This window comes from Microtus pennsylvanicus, chromosome 14 (genome assembly GCF_037038515.1).
Source record: "Microtus pennsylvanicus isolate mMicPen1 chromosome 14, mMicPen1.hap1, whole genome shotgun sequence".
Lineage (NCBI taxonomy): Eukaryota > Metazoa > Chordata > Mammalia > Rodentia > Cricetidae > Microtus > Microtus pennsylvanicus.
Genome location: NC_134592.1, coordinates 30,589,617 through 30,605,907, shown reverse-complemented (window position 1 = coordinate 30,605,907; position 16,291 = coordinate 30,589,617). Strand labels below are relative to the sequence as shown.

The following is a 16,291-nucleotide window of genomic DNA, read 5'->3' as shown; positions in this document are numbered from 1 at the left end:
AATCCTAGCACTTGGGAGGCAGACGCAGGTGGATCTCTGTGAATTTGAGGCCAGCCTAGTCTACAAGAGCTAGTTCTAGGACAGCTAGGACTGCCACATGGAAAAACCCTATCTCAAAAAACAAAACAAAACAAAACAAAAAGAGCCTAATTCCTATTCTAAGAAACTATACTGTTCTCAATAATAGAATATCTATAGAAGAGAGAACAAAAAATTCAGCAGAAACCATAAATTAAATACTTTGGCAAACTTCCATAAATGAACAAAGACCAAAATTAAAAATACAAATAAATGACATTGCCTTTGAAGGTCTGGTAGATACAGATGCAGTTGTAACAACAATTTCATCAGAATCTTGGCATCCAAATTGGCCTTTTCAGGATGTAAATGTTCAGTTTTTAGGAACTGGAACTTAATCTCAGGCAAAGCAGAGTGTGAGATGGGTTGAATTTATAGAGCCAGAAGGACAGAGAGGAATATTAAAACCATATGTGGCTAACACAGCATTGAATTTGTGAGGCCATGATTTGTTATAGCAATGGAATACTCAGATTAATATTCCCCTAATCTTAGAAACAGACCATAAATTAACATGTGCTTCTGGAAAAAAATATTACAAGGTATTATATAAACAGTCACTGACCATTCAGGTTGTACAAGGACAGGGCAAATAGCTTATGGTATTTCAAAGACACTAATGGCCCTACTTTAAAATGGTTGACAAACAAACCTGTAAGTTAATTTAATCAGTGACCTATAACATCAGAGAAACTACAGGCTTTAGAACAGCTGGTACAGAAGTAAATAAATGCTCAGCATATTGAAGAATAATCCAGCCCTTGTAATTCTCCTGTGTTTGTCGATAAAAAGAAATCTAGAAAAATAGAGAATGCTGCCAGGCAGTGGTGGCACACGCCTTTAATCCGAGCACTTGGGAGGCAAAGGCAGGCGGATCTTTGTGAGTTCGAGACCAGCCTAGTCTAGTTCCGGGACAGGCTCCAAAGCAACACAGAGAAACCCTGTCTCAAAAAGCCAAAAAAAAAGGGAGAATGCTGGCATTCCTCTGCCTTCTCTATTGTCTAACAGATGGCTTCTTATAGTTATTGACATTAAAGATTGTTTCTTCAGTATACAGTTACAAGAAAAAGACAGAGAAAAATTTGCCTTCATGGTGCCTATTTATAATAATTCTCAGCCTGCTAAGAGATATCAATGGAATATTCTCTCACAAGGTAATGTTAAATAGCCCCACCCTGTGCCACTGGAAATAATACATAAGCAATTTTCTCAATCTATACTTTGTCATTACATGAATGACAGTTTACTGTCTCATTCACATGTAGATACTTTAGAATGTTTGAAGAAGTAAAGAAAATTTTGCCTTGTTAGGGATTACAAATTGCTCCTGAAAAAAAATACTAACAGGAGATTTTATTAATTATTTAGTCTATGAAATAGATTTACAGAAAATTAGACCTCAAAAGGCACAAATTAGGAGAGATCGGTTGCAGACTCTTAATGAGTTTCAAAGACATTTCCCATCTATGGAGCACTACTGGGGTAAAACATGGTGAACTGATTAATTTAAACAAACCTTAGATGGTGATAAGGGTTGAAATAGTCCCAGAGAATTATCAGCTAAAGCTGGAGAGAATTGGCTTTGATTGAAGAGAAATTAGAGACAGAACATGTGGATTATATGGATCTGAATCTTAACTGCATTCTGGTCATATTACCCTCCAAACATTATTCTATAGAAATATAGAGGGGGCCTGGAGGGATGGCTCAGCCGTTAAAGGCTAGGCTCACAACCAAAAATATAGAAATATAGAGGGAATATATTGTCTTAGAATGCATCCTTTTACCACATAAACTGAGTAAAAAATTAAAAACTTATGTGGAAAATGTCTCTGAGTTAATTCTAAAAGAAAAATTGAGATTTTGTCAATTTGTATGAATAGACCCAGCAGAAATTATGGTACCTTTTAACAATGATAAAATTGACAAATTATGGGGAGAAGGTAAACCCTGGTACAGAGTTTGTAGCAATTTTTGGGAGAGATTAACAACAATTATCACAAAAGCAAGAGAAATCAACTTATAAAGAGAGCTAATTATAATTGGATCCTTCTCCCGCATTGTACTTGGCAAATCAATAACTGGATCCCCTATGTTCTATACTGATAAAAATAAATCAGGAAGGGTAGGTTAAAAATCAGAAGATTTAAGTAAAGTGGAACAAAGCCCTTATGATTCTGTCCAAAAGTCAGAATTATATGCTATTCTCATGGTACTAAGGAATTTTATTTTATTTTATTTTTTAGTTTTTTGAGACAGGGTTTCTCTGTAGCTTTGGAGCCTGTCCTGGCACTAGCTCTTGTAGACCAGGCTATCCTTGAACTCACAGAGATCCACCTGCCTCTGCCTCCCGAGTGCTGGGATTAAAGGCGTGAGCCACCACCGCCCGGTTTAGGAATTTTAAAGAACATCTCAACATAGTTACCAACTCACAATATGCCAAAAGAGTTGTTTTACATATTGAAACTGCCGAATTTATACCAGATGATACAGAATTGACTTCATTATTTATTCAGTTACAAGATATATAATGAAGAATAGGAATCACGGGAGAGATCTTGGTGTTTGGGGTGGGACTTTTGGAGATTGGTAGGATTAGATACGTCATCATTAAGGTGTGGCCTCTGTAATTGAATTTCTGCGGCTTCTATAAGAAGAGCTAAAGAACAGCAGGCACCGTGACAGTCCAGTCACACAAGGCTCTCCAGAGACAAGGACGTCCTTTGGGAGCCTTCTGATCTTTGCCTTCCAGAACCATTCAGAGCCTAGAGGATCTGAAAGCGTACTCACATCATGAGCAAAAGTCTGGCCATCAAGAAGATCGCAAAATCGAAAAGTGGAATCCCGTGAAAAGAAGCCAACAAGTCACACACCTCCTGCGACAGCAATAGGAACAATTCCGCAGGAGCAAAGCGAAAGGACAGAGGAAAACAAAATGGAGCAGAGAACAGAGAAAGAAGCTGAAAGAGAAACCAAAAAAAACAAGCCCAGCAGGAAAACGAAGGCATGAGGCCCAAGAAGCCAGTCAGCAAGCCGCTCCTGGACACTCTGTGGGCAAAATTTAAATTAAGAAAAAGTCCCACAGTGCAAGACTATTTTTCACTGTCATTTGAATTTAGCTTGACAGAGAAGCAGGTCTACCTTTGGTTTCGTGAAAAGAAGAAGAAATACGAGGAAGAGATGGTGAAGCAGAAGAACAGAAGAAACAGCTGGAGTGAGGTGCTGCAGACTTGCTGTGCAGACCTGAGGGACAAGGACATGGCCGACCCGAAGGACGAAGACATGGCTGACCCGAGGGATGATGACGTGGCCGACCCGAGGGACGAGGACATGGCCGACCTGAGGGATGAGGACATGGCCGACCTGAGGGACGATGACGTGGCCGACCTGAAGGACAAGGACATGGCCGACCCGAGGGACGAGGACATGGCCGACCTGAGGGATGAGGACATGGCCGACCTGAGGGACGAGGACGTGACTGACCCGAGGGACGAGGACGTGACTGACCCAAGGGACGATGACGTGGCTGACCCAAGGGACGAGGACGTGACTGACCCGAGGGACGAGGACGTGGCCGACCCGAGGGACGAGGCCGTGGCCGACCTGAGGGACAAGGACATGGCTGACCCGAGGGACAAGGACATGGCCGACCTGAAGGACAAGGATGTGGCTGACCTGAGGGACGAGGATGTGGCCGACCTGAGGGACGAGGACGTGGCCGACCTGAAGGACGAGGACGTGGCCGACCTGAGGGACGAGGACATGGCCGACCTGAAGGACGAGGACGTGGCCAACCCGAGGGACGAGGACGTGGCCGACCCAAGGGACGAGGACGTGGCCGACCCGAGGGACAAGGACATGGCCGACCTGAAGGATGAGGACGTGACTGACCCGAGGGACGAGGACATGGCCAACCCGAGGGATGAGGATGTGGCCGACCCAAGGGTCAAGGACATGGCCGACCTGAAGGATGAGGATGTGGTCAACCTGAGGGACAAGGACGTGGCCGACCTGAAGGACGAGGACGTGGCCGACCTGAGGGACGAGGATGTGGCCGACCCAAGGGTCAAGGACATGGCCGACCTGAAGGATGAGGATGTGGTCAACCTGAGGGACAAGGACGTGGCCGACCTGAAGGACGAGGACGTGGCCGACCTGAGGGACGAGGATGTGGCCGACCTGAAGGACGAGGATGTGGCCGACCTGAGGGACGAGGACATGGCCGACCTGAAGGACGAGGACGTGGCCGACCTGAGGGACGAGGACATGGCCAACCTGAAGGACGAGGATGTGGCCGACCTGAGGGACGAGGACATGGCCAACCTGAGGGACGAGGATGTGGCCGACCTGAAGGACGAGGATGTGGCCGACCTGAGGGACGAGGACATGGCCGACCTGAAGGACGAGGACGTGGCCGACCTGAGGGACGAGGACATGGCCAACCTGAAGGACGAGGATGTGGCTGACCTGAAGGACGAGGATGTGGCCGACCTGAAGGACAAGGACGTGGCCGACCTGAGGGACGAGGACATGGCCAACCTGAGGGACGAGGACATGGCCGACCTGAAGGACGAGGATGTGGCCGACCTGAAGGACAAGGACGTGGCCGACCTGAGGGATGAGGACATGGCCAACCTGAAGGACGAGGACGTGGCCGACCTGAGGGACGAGGATGTGGCCGACCTGAGGGACGAGGACATGGCCAACCTGAGGGACGAGGACATGGCCGACCTGAAGGACGAGGATGTGGCCAACCTGAGGGACGAGGACATGGCCGACCTGAAGGATGAGGATGTGGCCGACCTGAGGGACGAGGATGTGGCCGACCTGAAGGGCAAGGCCGTGGCTGGCTGAAGGAATGAATTCATAACTGAGGTCACACAGACCAGTGAGCGTACTTGGAAATCATTAATTTACACAAAAGTAACATTAAGCTGAAGGGCCAGGCAATGGTGGCACACGCCTTTAATCCCAGCTCTCGGAAATTCTAGAAAAAGGTTTCATATACCTTTCTTTACATGATTTTGGCTTTGAGTCTCTATCAGTTTTTTGTGGTGAATCATGAGCCTAATAATGACCTTTGAAGTTGTCCCAACATTGCAGAGGAACTTTGGGTGACTGTCCAGACAGCCAGCTGTTTCTGCCATTTCTCACATTTTTTGGAAGTTGCTTGCTTGTACTTCTTATTTACTCACTTAATATTATTTCCTTCTTGGGTCTCTGAGGAGGTTGAAGGGTAGATAACTATAGTTATAGTTTTCCTTGTTTACCAGATGCAGAAAGCAATTTATGATAGAAAGTAAATTAGGCACAAGACTTCGAACTCACAAAATAGGATAGATGTGGAGTATTTTCTCTGAATTTGTCAAATACAAATGGACTAGACATTGTTGGTGTATTTATTGCCTGTATGTTGTATATAGTTATTGTACTTCTTGTCTATAAGTTTTTCTTATATTAATTATAGCATTCTTTTTTATTTTAGACAAAAGGGGGAAATAATGTGGTATATTATTTGTGTTTTAATAAATAAAGCTTGCCTGAAGATCAGAGAGCAAAGCCCACACAAAAGTGATCCAGCACTAGGGAAGCGGAGACAGGAACAATATGGCTGGGCAGAGAGAGGAATATAAGGGGGAAGAGATATTAACTTGGTGGCGTGTGTGGTGTGGGGTGTGGAGTCTTCAGGATTTGTGGAGAAAGAATCTCGTTCATTTTTGGTCTGAGGTAGAGGTAAGAGTCAGTGGCTTGCTGCTTTGCTTTTATGATCTTCAGGTTGAACCCCAATATCTGTCTCTGTGCCAAGTGCTTTATCCACTGATGCTTCCTGGCTCCATTATTAAAACACAATATTCCATTGAATATACAATAATGTTCTAAACTAACCTCTTAATTTGCATTTTGTGTGTGGGATGTAGAGTATGGGCCATGCACATGCCCCAATATGCATGTGGATATCAGATGGTCACTTTATGGAATCAGCTCTCTCCTCCGCTTTTATGTGTTCCAGTGACCAACTCAGGTCATCAGGTTTGTTTGGCAAGTGTCTTTGCCAGTTTTGTTTCTTTTTGTGTTATAAATGAAAGTGGAAAGATTATTATGAATTAATAATTGTGACCTTTCTGATTATTTGTTTGAGATAAATCCCAGGGCTGAGGAAATGCCTTGTTTGATAAAGCGCTTGCCTTGCAAGCATAAAGCCCTGAGCTGGCTCTCCAGCACTCTATGAAAGCCAGGTACCACGTGCACCATGTGCACCTATGTAATCTCAGAGCTGAGGGAGGGGCGGGCAGTAAGGATGATCCGGTGAATCCTTGGAGCTCATTCACCAGCAAGTAACCAGACCAATGAGACATCCAGTCTCAAAAATAAGGTTGTGAGGAACTAAGGGAGATCCCCACTGTCAGCCTCTGGCTTCCACATGCACACACATGCACATGCATCTGGGCATGTGCACCTCCATACACATGCCCACTCAAACACAACACAACACAACACAACACAACACACACACACACACGTAAAAGTAAGGAAAGTTTGTAAACATGCCACGAGGATCAGAGAGAAGGAATGAACATTGGAAGGTCCTTTGTCTTTCAAAATGATCCTATTGAAAGGCATGTCTAATGCTCTCTGAAAAGCGTGTGAAAATAGAGGCAAAGTTTCCCCACAGCATTGTGACCCTTGTGTCAGTGAAGCAGTTCATGTCTTTAACATAGAAATATAGCCCACAATTTCACTACAAATACCTACTATCGGGAACTTTGGCTGAAAATGACAGAAAACTCCACTCAGATCAGACATGGAGCCCAGAGTTGTGGTTTGTGTTTTTAATCCCATGTATGGTACGGGCGAGTCACTGGGACAGATGTGTAGCCATGTCTCAGTTAAAGAACACTGGCTGCTCTTTCAGAAGACTGAGGTCTGATTCCAACACCCACATGGCAGCTCACAACCATCAAGGGCATCAGGTCCCCATATGCCCTTTCTTAAACTGAGAAATGCTACTCATCCGCCACCCTAACTCACTGTGCTCTACAAACATGCACGCAAACAAAACACCTCCTCCATCACACTAAATACTGAGCCTTCAGCAAACGAACTTTTGAGGAACACAGTTGCATATGGTTGCCTATGCAAGCTATCACAATGAGCAAAACGCGGGGTGATAAATGTGGAAAACCACGAGCATCACTGGCGAGCAAGAAAATGCCCATTAAAACGATGCGGAAGAATCTTTTTTATATCTACTTTCTACAAAGACGTTTGGTAATAATAGCATGTGTTGACAAGCATGTCAAACGTTGCTAGGAGCAGCACACACTCCTTTGACCAGCGTGGAGACTTGATTTATTTGGGAAGGTAAATATTCATACAACTTGTGATGTTCCAGATATAGTAATGTGAACATATGCACTAGAGTATTTAGAGGCTGAATTTATTTATCCCTTTCCCACAGGCTGGAAACAACCAAAATGTCTCAAGAAAAATGAGTAGCTAGATTTTTGCACAGTCACACTGTATAATACTATTCAGCAGGGCAAGAAAGGGTGAATTTTAGTAATGTTATACTGAATGAGGAAGGCAAGTTGTAAAAATTACATTATGATTTTACACATCCTGACATAAGTTCTGAGCTTGTTTTCAGATACATTAAAGACAAGCAAATTAATCAATATGCTATTTAGGGATTAAAAGTACTTAACTCTTTTTAATGTATGCATTAATAATTTATTGCGTTTTTTTGGGCTAATGACAGGCTAATTCTTGCACTATCTTTGCATGATTTTGATACTGACATAATCTCTCTGTAAAAAAAAAAAATCTGTCTGTTGTAAGGAAAGTTTTAAAAGCTTGGAAGATTCACCTTTGAGGAGTTTATCTTAAGAGATTCTAATTACAGACTTTGGGTTCAGACGACGACCCTGGATTTTAAGCACAGCCTTACCTTTTCCCTAACTGCTTAAACTGAGATTCTCTTTCTCAATGTGCAGAACTCAGGGTAAGAGAACCCATCTCACTGAGTAGCTCTAAGTCATCTTACACACAGCACTCGATACCTAGTAGGCTTGGGTTCAACGGAGCGCTTACTACATTGTATGTACTCCGGGGCCACCATGTTTGGTGTTCTATTAGCTCTTAGTGACTGCTTCCTCGGCCGATATACAAAGGCAAACAACAACAAAAGCACTAGGGATAGATACGATAGCTTAATGGTGGGGCGCTTACCTAGCACCTCTTAGTTCCTAAATTTAATTCCTTGCACCAAGGGGGCGAAAGAAAGTTAATGTCGATGGGGAATGGAAGCTATCTGAAAGAGGCGCACCACATCACGCCGTCTGGGCGCCCGGAGCCCTGGACGCGCACTCACGGCGTCCACCAAGCAACAGGAGGAAACCCCGACGCCGGGCCAGGAAAGAGGAAGGCAACTCCTCCTGGTCGCGGGGCGGGATCGCCACTCGCTATTCCCATAGCAACCGGACCGGCTTGCGTCTGTACCGCAGCCCCGATCGGCGCGCAGACTCCCAAGAGGCCGCTTCCAGCGGTCACTTCCCGGCGGCTCGCCCAGTTCCTCTGTAGCTCACTTGTGATTGGTCCCAGCAGCAGGGTGGGCGGGCTTACGGAGACCAAACTCAAGCATGCCTCCCTGCACGGAAGTCGACCTCTCTCGCCCCGGAAGTGAAACGCTGTGGTTTGGAAGTGGAGGTTTCGGCAGGTTGGGGGATTGTGAAGATGCCGAGTGCCGCGGCGAAGGGCTCGGAGTTGTCCGGGAGGATAGAGGGCTTTGTGGAGACTCTGAAGCGAGGCGGCGGGCAGCGCAGCTCGGAGGACATGGCTCGGGAGACCCTGGGGCTGCTGCGCCGGCTCATCACGGACCACCGCTGGAGCAACGCGGGTGCGTCAGACCCAGCCTCCCTCTGCTCTGCCTCTTTCCCCTTCTGAAGCTGAGACTCACCCCCCCACCCCCCAGTCTCCCGGTTCACCTGCCGCGTTCATCCTGTCCCTCTTGGGTTGCAGGAGAGCTGATGGAGTTGATCCGCCGAGAAGGCAAGAGGATGACGACCGCGCAGCCCTCCGAGACTACCGTGGGTAACATGGTGAGGAGAGTCCTCAAGATCATCCGGGAGGAGTATGGCAGGTCAGGTTCAGGCCGGGGTGGGGTCTGGGTTTTTTTTAAACATCATGCCCTCTGAAGCTTCTGTTGGGGCTGCTCCGGTTGCCCCCCATCACCTTTCCCCACACCCACACCTTTGGGTCTTGTTGCCTTCTTAGGCTGCACGGGCGCACTGACGAGAGCGATCAGCAGGAGTCCCTGCACAAACTCTTGACATCCGGTGGCCTGAATGAGGATTTCAGCTTCCATTATGCCCCACTAAAGCCCAACATCGTTGAGGCCATTAATGAGCTGCTAGTGGAGCTGGGTAAGAGATCACCAAGTGGACGAGATAGGTCGCAGGTAGATAAGGAAACAAGCCCCCAGAAATCATCCATTGACAGAGTCGGGCAAGATTACCAGTCCTCCGGTTTCCAGAGTTTGTTCTCCATCTGGTACCACCCGTACTATAGTAAATAGTAACTCCATCTTTCAGGACAGGCCCACTCTTTTAAAAGTCGATTGTGATGGAGATTTCTGTTAGGGCAGGTCATTTTTAATTTTGAAGCAAATGAACTTGCTAGGGATGAAGCTCGGTGGAAGAGTATCATACTTGAAGCCCTGGGTTTAATTCCCAGCGTTTCAAAAACAGAAGGTGAAGTCCTCAATAAACTTCATCCTGTCTTTACAAAAAAAAATCTTATTGTGTATGTGTACTTCGATGGGAAGGGAGCGCATGTGTGCCATGGCTCATGTGGAGGTCAGAGGAGAACTTTGTGGAGTTCTCTCCACCCACCTTTATGTGGAGTCTAGGGATGGAACCCAGGTTTCCAGGGTTGACAAGCAAGCACATTTACCCATTTACCCACTGAGCCATCTTACCCACCCCTCTGTGAATTCACACACACACACCACCTCCGTCCTTACTTGCAGATTGTTGTTGAAACCAATTCTTCAAAGATTAAAAAACTAGGTACTGGGGTTGGAAAGATGGCTCATGTAGAATCCCCAGGTTCAATTCCCAGCATCCACACAGTGGCTAACAGCCACCTGTAACTCCTGTTTCAGAGGCTCTGATGCCCTCTTTTGACCTCTGCAAGGACTGGGCACACACAAGGCAAACAGACATACATACAGGCAGACCATTCATGCAATAAAAATAACTAAAGATAAAAAAATAAAAGGAGGATTTACAAACAAAATATACCAAGTACCATCTGTGCCCCAAACTTCCACTCTCAAACTCCTCTGCTTTCTTTTGCCCCCCCCCCCCAAAAAAAGGAGGTGCTGTGGCCACCTTTTGGAGGAAGAGTTCTGTCAAGGGCAGATCTGTTTGCTCTCCAGGTAGCACTTCAGGATTTCCCAGACGGCCTTACCTCATCTAGAGCAGCTGCAGGGAGCTAGTGTAGACAGCAAGGCGTGCGGATGAACAGGAGCGCTGCTGGGAGACAGGGCAAGCTGAGGCGTGGAGGTAGAGGACCCTGCAGGAGTGCGGCTTCTCAAAGGTTGGGATGCTCCAGTTTGAGCCTGTGAACCCTGGTGACCGGGTCTGCCGGATGGGCAGTAGATAAGAAGGGCGGTCTCTCTTTCTGAAATTACCGTGCCTGTCTGGGATGAAGCAGGGTAGTTTCCATTCCCTTGCAAACTGTTCTTGCAGAAGGCACAACGGAGAACATTGCAGCCCAGGCTCTGGAGCACATCCACTCCAATGAGGTGATCATGACCATCGGCTATTCTAGAACAGTGGAGGCCTTCCTTAAAGAGGCAGCCCGGAAGAGGAAGTTCCATGTCATTGTTGCAGAGTGTGCTCCTTTCTGTCAGGTAAGAGGGGTTACTGGAGTTGCTTAGAAAAGGTGAAGAGGAGCCGGGTGGTGGTGGTGCACGCCTTTAATCCCAGCACTCGGGAGGCAGAGGCAGGCCTCTGTGAGTTCGAAGCCACTCTGGTCTATAAGAGCTAGTTCCAGAACAGGCTCCAAAGCCACAAAAAAAGCTGGGCGATGGTGGCGCACGCCTTTAATCCCAGCACTTGGGAGGCAGAGGCAGGCGGATCTCTGTGAGTTCGAGACCAGCCTGGTCTACAGAGCTAGTTCCAGGACAGGCTCCAAAGCCACAGCGAAACCCTGTCTTGAAAAACCAAAAAAAAAAAAAAAAGAAAAAAAGCCACAAAAAAAACTTGTCTTGAAAAACCAGAAAAGAAAGAGTGAAGAGGAGCCACTCGGGAGTGTGCACTCAGGAGGCAGGCAGATCTCTGTGAGTTTGAGAGCAGCCTGGTCTACAGGGGGAGTTTCAGGACAGGCTCCAAAGCTATAGAGAAACGCAGTCTCAAACCCCTGCCCTCCCCCTCCCCCAAGAAAAAAAGAAGAAAAAAGAGAAGATGAAGAGGGAATAAAGAATAAAGGAGGGATGGGGTGAGTCTGAGCCAACCGTGAGTTGATTAACATGACCTTGATTCATGAAGAAAGTAAATCATTGCTGGGCAGTGGTGGCACACACCATTAATCCCAGCACTCGGGAGGCAGAGGTAGACGATCTATGTGAGTTCAAGGCCAGCCTGGTCTACAGAACGAGTTCCAGGACAGCCAGAGCTACACAGAGAGCCCCTGTCTCAAAAAACAAAAACAGAAAAAGAAAAAAGTAAATCATTCCAGCTTCAGTGTTGCATACCTTTATCCTAGCCCAGATTCTAGGCAGAAGCAAATGGATCTCTGTGAGTTCAAGGACAGCCCGGTCTACAGAATGAGTTCTTCCAGGACAGCCAGGGCTACATAAAGACCCTGTCTCAAAAGAAAGAACAAGTAAATCAGGCACAGTAGCAAGGTCTTTAGTTCCAGCACTGGGGAGGCAGAGGCAGGTGGCTCTTTGTGACTGTGAGGCCAACTTAGTCTGGTCTAATTAATAAAGTCTAGGCCAGCCAAGAGCTACATAGTGAGAACCTGTCTGAATAAACAAAAACCACCAAACAAACAAAGGATTGTTAAGGATTTTCAAGTTGCTATAGATATTTTTAAGTATTAGTTGTTGCCGAGTGTTGCTGAGTCTCCTAGGAGTCAGTAGGGCATTTATGACCTTGGGGATGGCTGGTGTTTGATTTGATCTCACTCAATCCTTAAGTAAATAATAGGTCTCAAGAAAGAAACGCACAGGATGTCCAGTGTTATAAAACAAGTCGGAGCCCTCTTGCCAGCTTGGTTGTGTAAGCAGCTGTGTTTCCAGTTTTGCGGCTGCTCTGTTTATTAGCGTCCCTATGGCTTACCAGGCTGTGCACACCACAGACAGTTGACAGAGTCTTCCAGTTCTGGTTACATTTGAGAGCTCTCCTCACTTCTTACTCTCTCCAGCATCAGCCTTTCCCTCCTGTTTCAGGGTCATGAAATGGCCATCAATTTGTCCAAAGCAAACATCGAGACAACTGTCATGACCGATGCTGCCATTTTTGCTGTTATGTCAAGAGTCAACAAGGTGGGTGGCACTGGAGTCACTGAGATGAATTCAGGAAGTTCTGCTTCTAGAATACTGATTTCTTCTTGTTGTCTTATGAGGTCCATGGCGAGAGGAGGTTTCCAGCACTGTTTGAAAGTGTGCACTTAGGCACTCATAATCTGTCCGCTGGACTTGTTCCCTCTCACCCACGTCACTGGTCCTCAATAGCCTCTAAGTATGGCTAGGGCATTGAGGAGAATGGATAGAACTGAGCTATGAGTGTTGGCTGTGGGGGCTTCGCTGTGGGTTCCCACTTATGCTCAGGGTGTGGCCAGAGTGGGTGGGAAATGACAGGCTCTTGGTTTCCTGGGAGGTGCTCCAGATAGATTTCCAAGAAAGATGGGGAAAGAACCGGAGGTGTTGCAGCTTCCCATCCCATGCCATGTTTGGCAAAACTAGAACTTGGTAGTCTCGGCTTGAGCCTAGGAGGCTCCTTTCCCTCTATGGCCTGTGAGCCCTCCAGATGCTAAGGTAGAGGCCTGAACATGCAGCCAGAGGGCCTATTAGGACTCCACTCCAGGGTGGCTCATGTCTTCTCTCCTTCCAAAGGTGATCATTGGTACGAAGACTATCCTGGCAAATGGCTCCCTGAGGGCTGTGGCAGGAACTCACACTCTGGCACTGGCAGCAAAACACCACTCCACCCCACTCATCGTGTGTGCGCCCATGTTCAAGCTTTCTCCACAGGTACGCCATTTGTCTCTAGCTGGTCGCCAACAAAGAAGGAAGTCAGTTGTAGGCTTGAACTCTGGCCCTCAGCTTACACTAGATTTTCTTTTTGATCTGTTCCTTGCTTAATGGTTAAAAAGAGCCATAGATGTTTTGAGCCATGAACAGAATTGATAGTCATAACGTATCGCCACTAATGTTAGGATAACACGGGACAGAGAAAGGCCCTTGTGTCCAGCTACCACTCACTACACTCCGTTGCCTCCAAACACTTCTGAAAATGGCAGGTACATTGAAACTAGAATCATAGAATCCATTCAGCGCCTTCCTCTGCAGTCTGAATATCAGCAGTTAAATGAAGAGTCATTTCATAGTGACAGAAACTGTCTGCTTGGGAACAACCTACTGAGAGGTCTGCATGAAAACATACCACAGTTTAATTTACCATTTATTTAGATTTACATTTTTAAAATTTGTAAGTGTATGAGGTTTTTGCATGCATGTATTTCTGTGCACCACATGCATGTCTAGTGCCCAGGGAGATCAGAAAAGGGCCTCAGATTCCCTGGAATGGGAATTAGGATGATTTTGAACTGTTGTGTGGGTGCTGGGAATCAAGCCCAGATCCTCTGCAAGAATAGTAAGTGCTCTTAACCACTGGGCCATCTCTCCAGACCCTAACTAACCATGTATGTGTCGGTAGGTATTTGAGTTAGGTCTACCTTTTAGTTTCTGCAAATAATGCTAAGCAGTTAGATATAAAGCTTCTGTGGGCCATGCATTTCTCTATGTCTTGTCTACATGTCTCTGAGTGGAATTGCTGAATCTCTTTTAAAAAATATTCGTATAGCTGGGCAATGATGGCGCACGCCTTTAATCCCAGCTCTTGAAAAGCGGAGGCAGGTAGATCTCTGTGAGTTCGAGGCCAGCCTGGTGTACAAAGCAAGTTCTAGGACAGCCAGGTTATACAGAGAAACCCTGGCTCAAAAAACAAACAAAATTTTGATTTTTCCTAGTTCCCCAGTGAAGAAGATTCATTTCACAAGTTTGTGGCTCCTGAAGAAGTCCTTCCTTTCACAGAAGGTACAGTGTGTGTGTGTGTGTGTGTGTGTGTATGTGTGTAAGAGAGAGAGACTTTTAGTTAATTGGTTGTGTGAACCATCTTAAGTTGCTATAAGTAATCATTTTGATGAATTGGCGCCTAAAGCAGCAAGATCTGAAATATTTGTACTTGCTAACTCACCTCTAGCCTATATGCCCCTGTTTGCAGGGAGGGGACCTGCATCTCCGGCCTCTCCCAAAGGCAGCCACTCTGCTCCGTGAGCCCACAGCCTTGTCAGCAGGCCAGTCGGTTGTGTACCTCCTGTGAGAGCAGAACACTGCCTGCTGTCCTGACCCTTCTTGGAAGTTGGAAAATTTCATCCTTTCATTTAGACAGTTTTTAAAGCCAGATGTGGTGGCACTTATAACCCCAGCATGTGGGGGCGTGGTGCTGAGGCAGGAGGAGTACCACAAATTCAAGACCATCCTAGTCTTATGTATATAGTGAGTCCAGGGCCAACCAGAGATACAGGATGAGACACTATCTCAGAAAACTAAGGAAAAGAAAAGAAATGCCTGTCATGCAGTCACTATCTAAGTCCAGGAAATAGAGTAAGGAGACGCTGGAGCCGTTTCCATAGGGTCCTTCCACTGTAACTGACAGCAAGGAAATGTTGGCTCCCAGCATGCTTTAGGAAGGAAACACAGTGACGATAGGACTATACCTAAGACTAATGAAGGATCTCCATGAGGGGACATTGCTGGAGTCCTCACTGAATGGACGCTATCCTGTGAAGATTTGGGAAGCTTTCCAGGGACGGTACAAGGCATGAGATCCAAGTGTGTTTAGCCTGTTGGAGATAGCTGGGCTGTTGTCAGCCTGAGAGAGTGGTTCAAATTATAGTTAGTTTGGTTGGTGGAGAAAGACTGGGCCTTTAAGGTTGTAATCTTTAATTTAAAAAAAAATTATAGTGGGTGTTTTTCCTGCATGCTTATCTGTGCACTACATGAAGTCTGGTGCCCTCAGAGCCAGAAAAGGACATTGGATCCCTTGGAACTGGAGTTACAAGTGGTTGTGAGCTGCCATGTGGTGGCAGAAATCAACCCCAGGTCCTCTGGAAGAGCAGCTAGTACCCTTAACCAGTGAGCCATTGCTCCAGTCCCAAGTCTGAAATCTATTTCAAGGGCTATGAAAAGTCAGCCGAGAGCTTGGTTTCACTGTTGTTGGAATGCTTTGGTTTGAGACAGCAGCCCTGGCTGTGCTCACACTTGCAGTCCACCTGACTCAGCCATTGGGAAATGTTAAACATGAGAATCCGGGGTGGGAGTTGTCTCGCCCAGTTTGATTTTGCCACGGATTTCTGGCATGCCTGCATTATTGAACTTAGACCTTCTGTGCTACGTAGAGTAGGGGCCTCAGTTTCATCTCTAGCATGTGATTGTCTCCCAGGGGACATTCTGGAGAAGGTCAACGTTCACTGTCCTGTGTTCGACTACGTGCCCCCCGAGCTCATTACTCTCTTTATCTCCAACATTGGTGGGAATGCACCATCCTACATCTACCGGCTGATGAGCGAGCTCTACCACCCTGATGACCATGTCCTCTGATGCCGCCTGTCCTAAGTGGAACCAGCGTAGACCCAGAGAGAGGAGCTGGAGACATAGCAGTGCTGCTGCAGTGGGGAGTTCCCTGCCTTCCTACTCATCCCCAGTGACGCATGCCTCCAGGACTGTTCTTACCTGAACAGCGGGGCTTACCTGTTGACTCTGGGGCCACTTTGTGACCACGCTGTTTGTTTCAGGAACTCTAACCTTCTTGCTCTGTGGTGTGTTACACATACCATGACTCTTTGTTGGGTTGCTGTTTGCTCAGAAATGCCTTCTGGACCTTTTCCTAGGCTTTGCCAATAAAAGCTACTGGAAACTCCC

General features: G+C 46.7%; 1 protein-coding gene across 1 annotated transcript; it reads left to right on the top strand.

Moving 5' to 3' along the window:
• Window positions 1–8,692: 8,692 nt before the first annotated feature.
• Eif2b2 (eukaryotic translation initiation factor 2B subunit beta) lies at window positions 8,693–16,291 on the top strand. Its single transcript, XM_075947841.1, has 8 exons — window positions 8,693–8,974; window positions 9,097–9,217; window positions 9,352–9,500; window positions 10,830–10,993; window positions 12,536–12,631; window positions 13,202–13,339; window positions 14,338–14,404; window positions 15,813–16,291. Exons 1-8 carry the CDS (start codon window positions 8,812–8,814, stop codon window positions 15,968–15,970), a joined length of 1,056 nt encoding a protein of 351 aa, XP_075803956.1. The 5' UTR covers window positions 8,693–8,811; the 3' UTR covers window positions 15,971–16,291.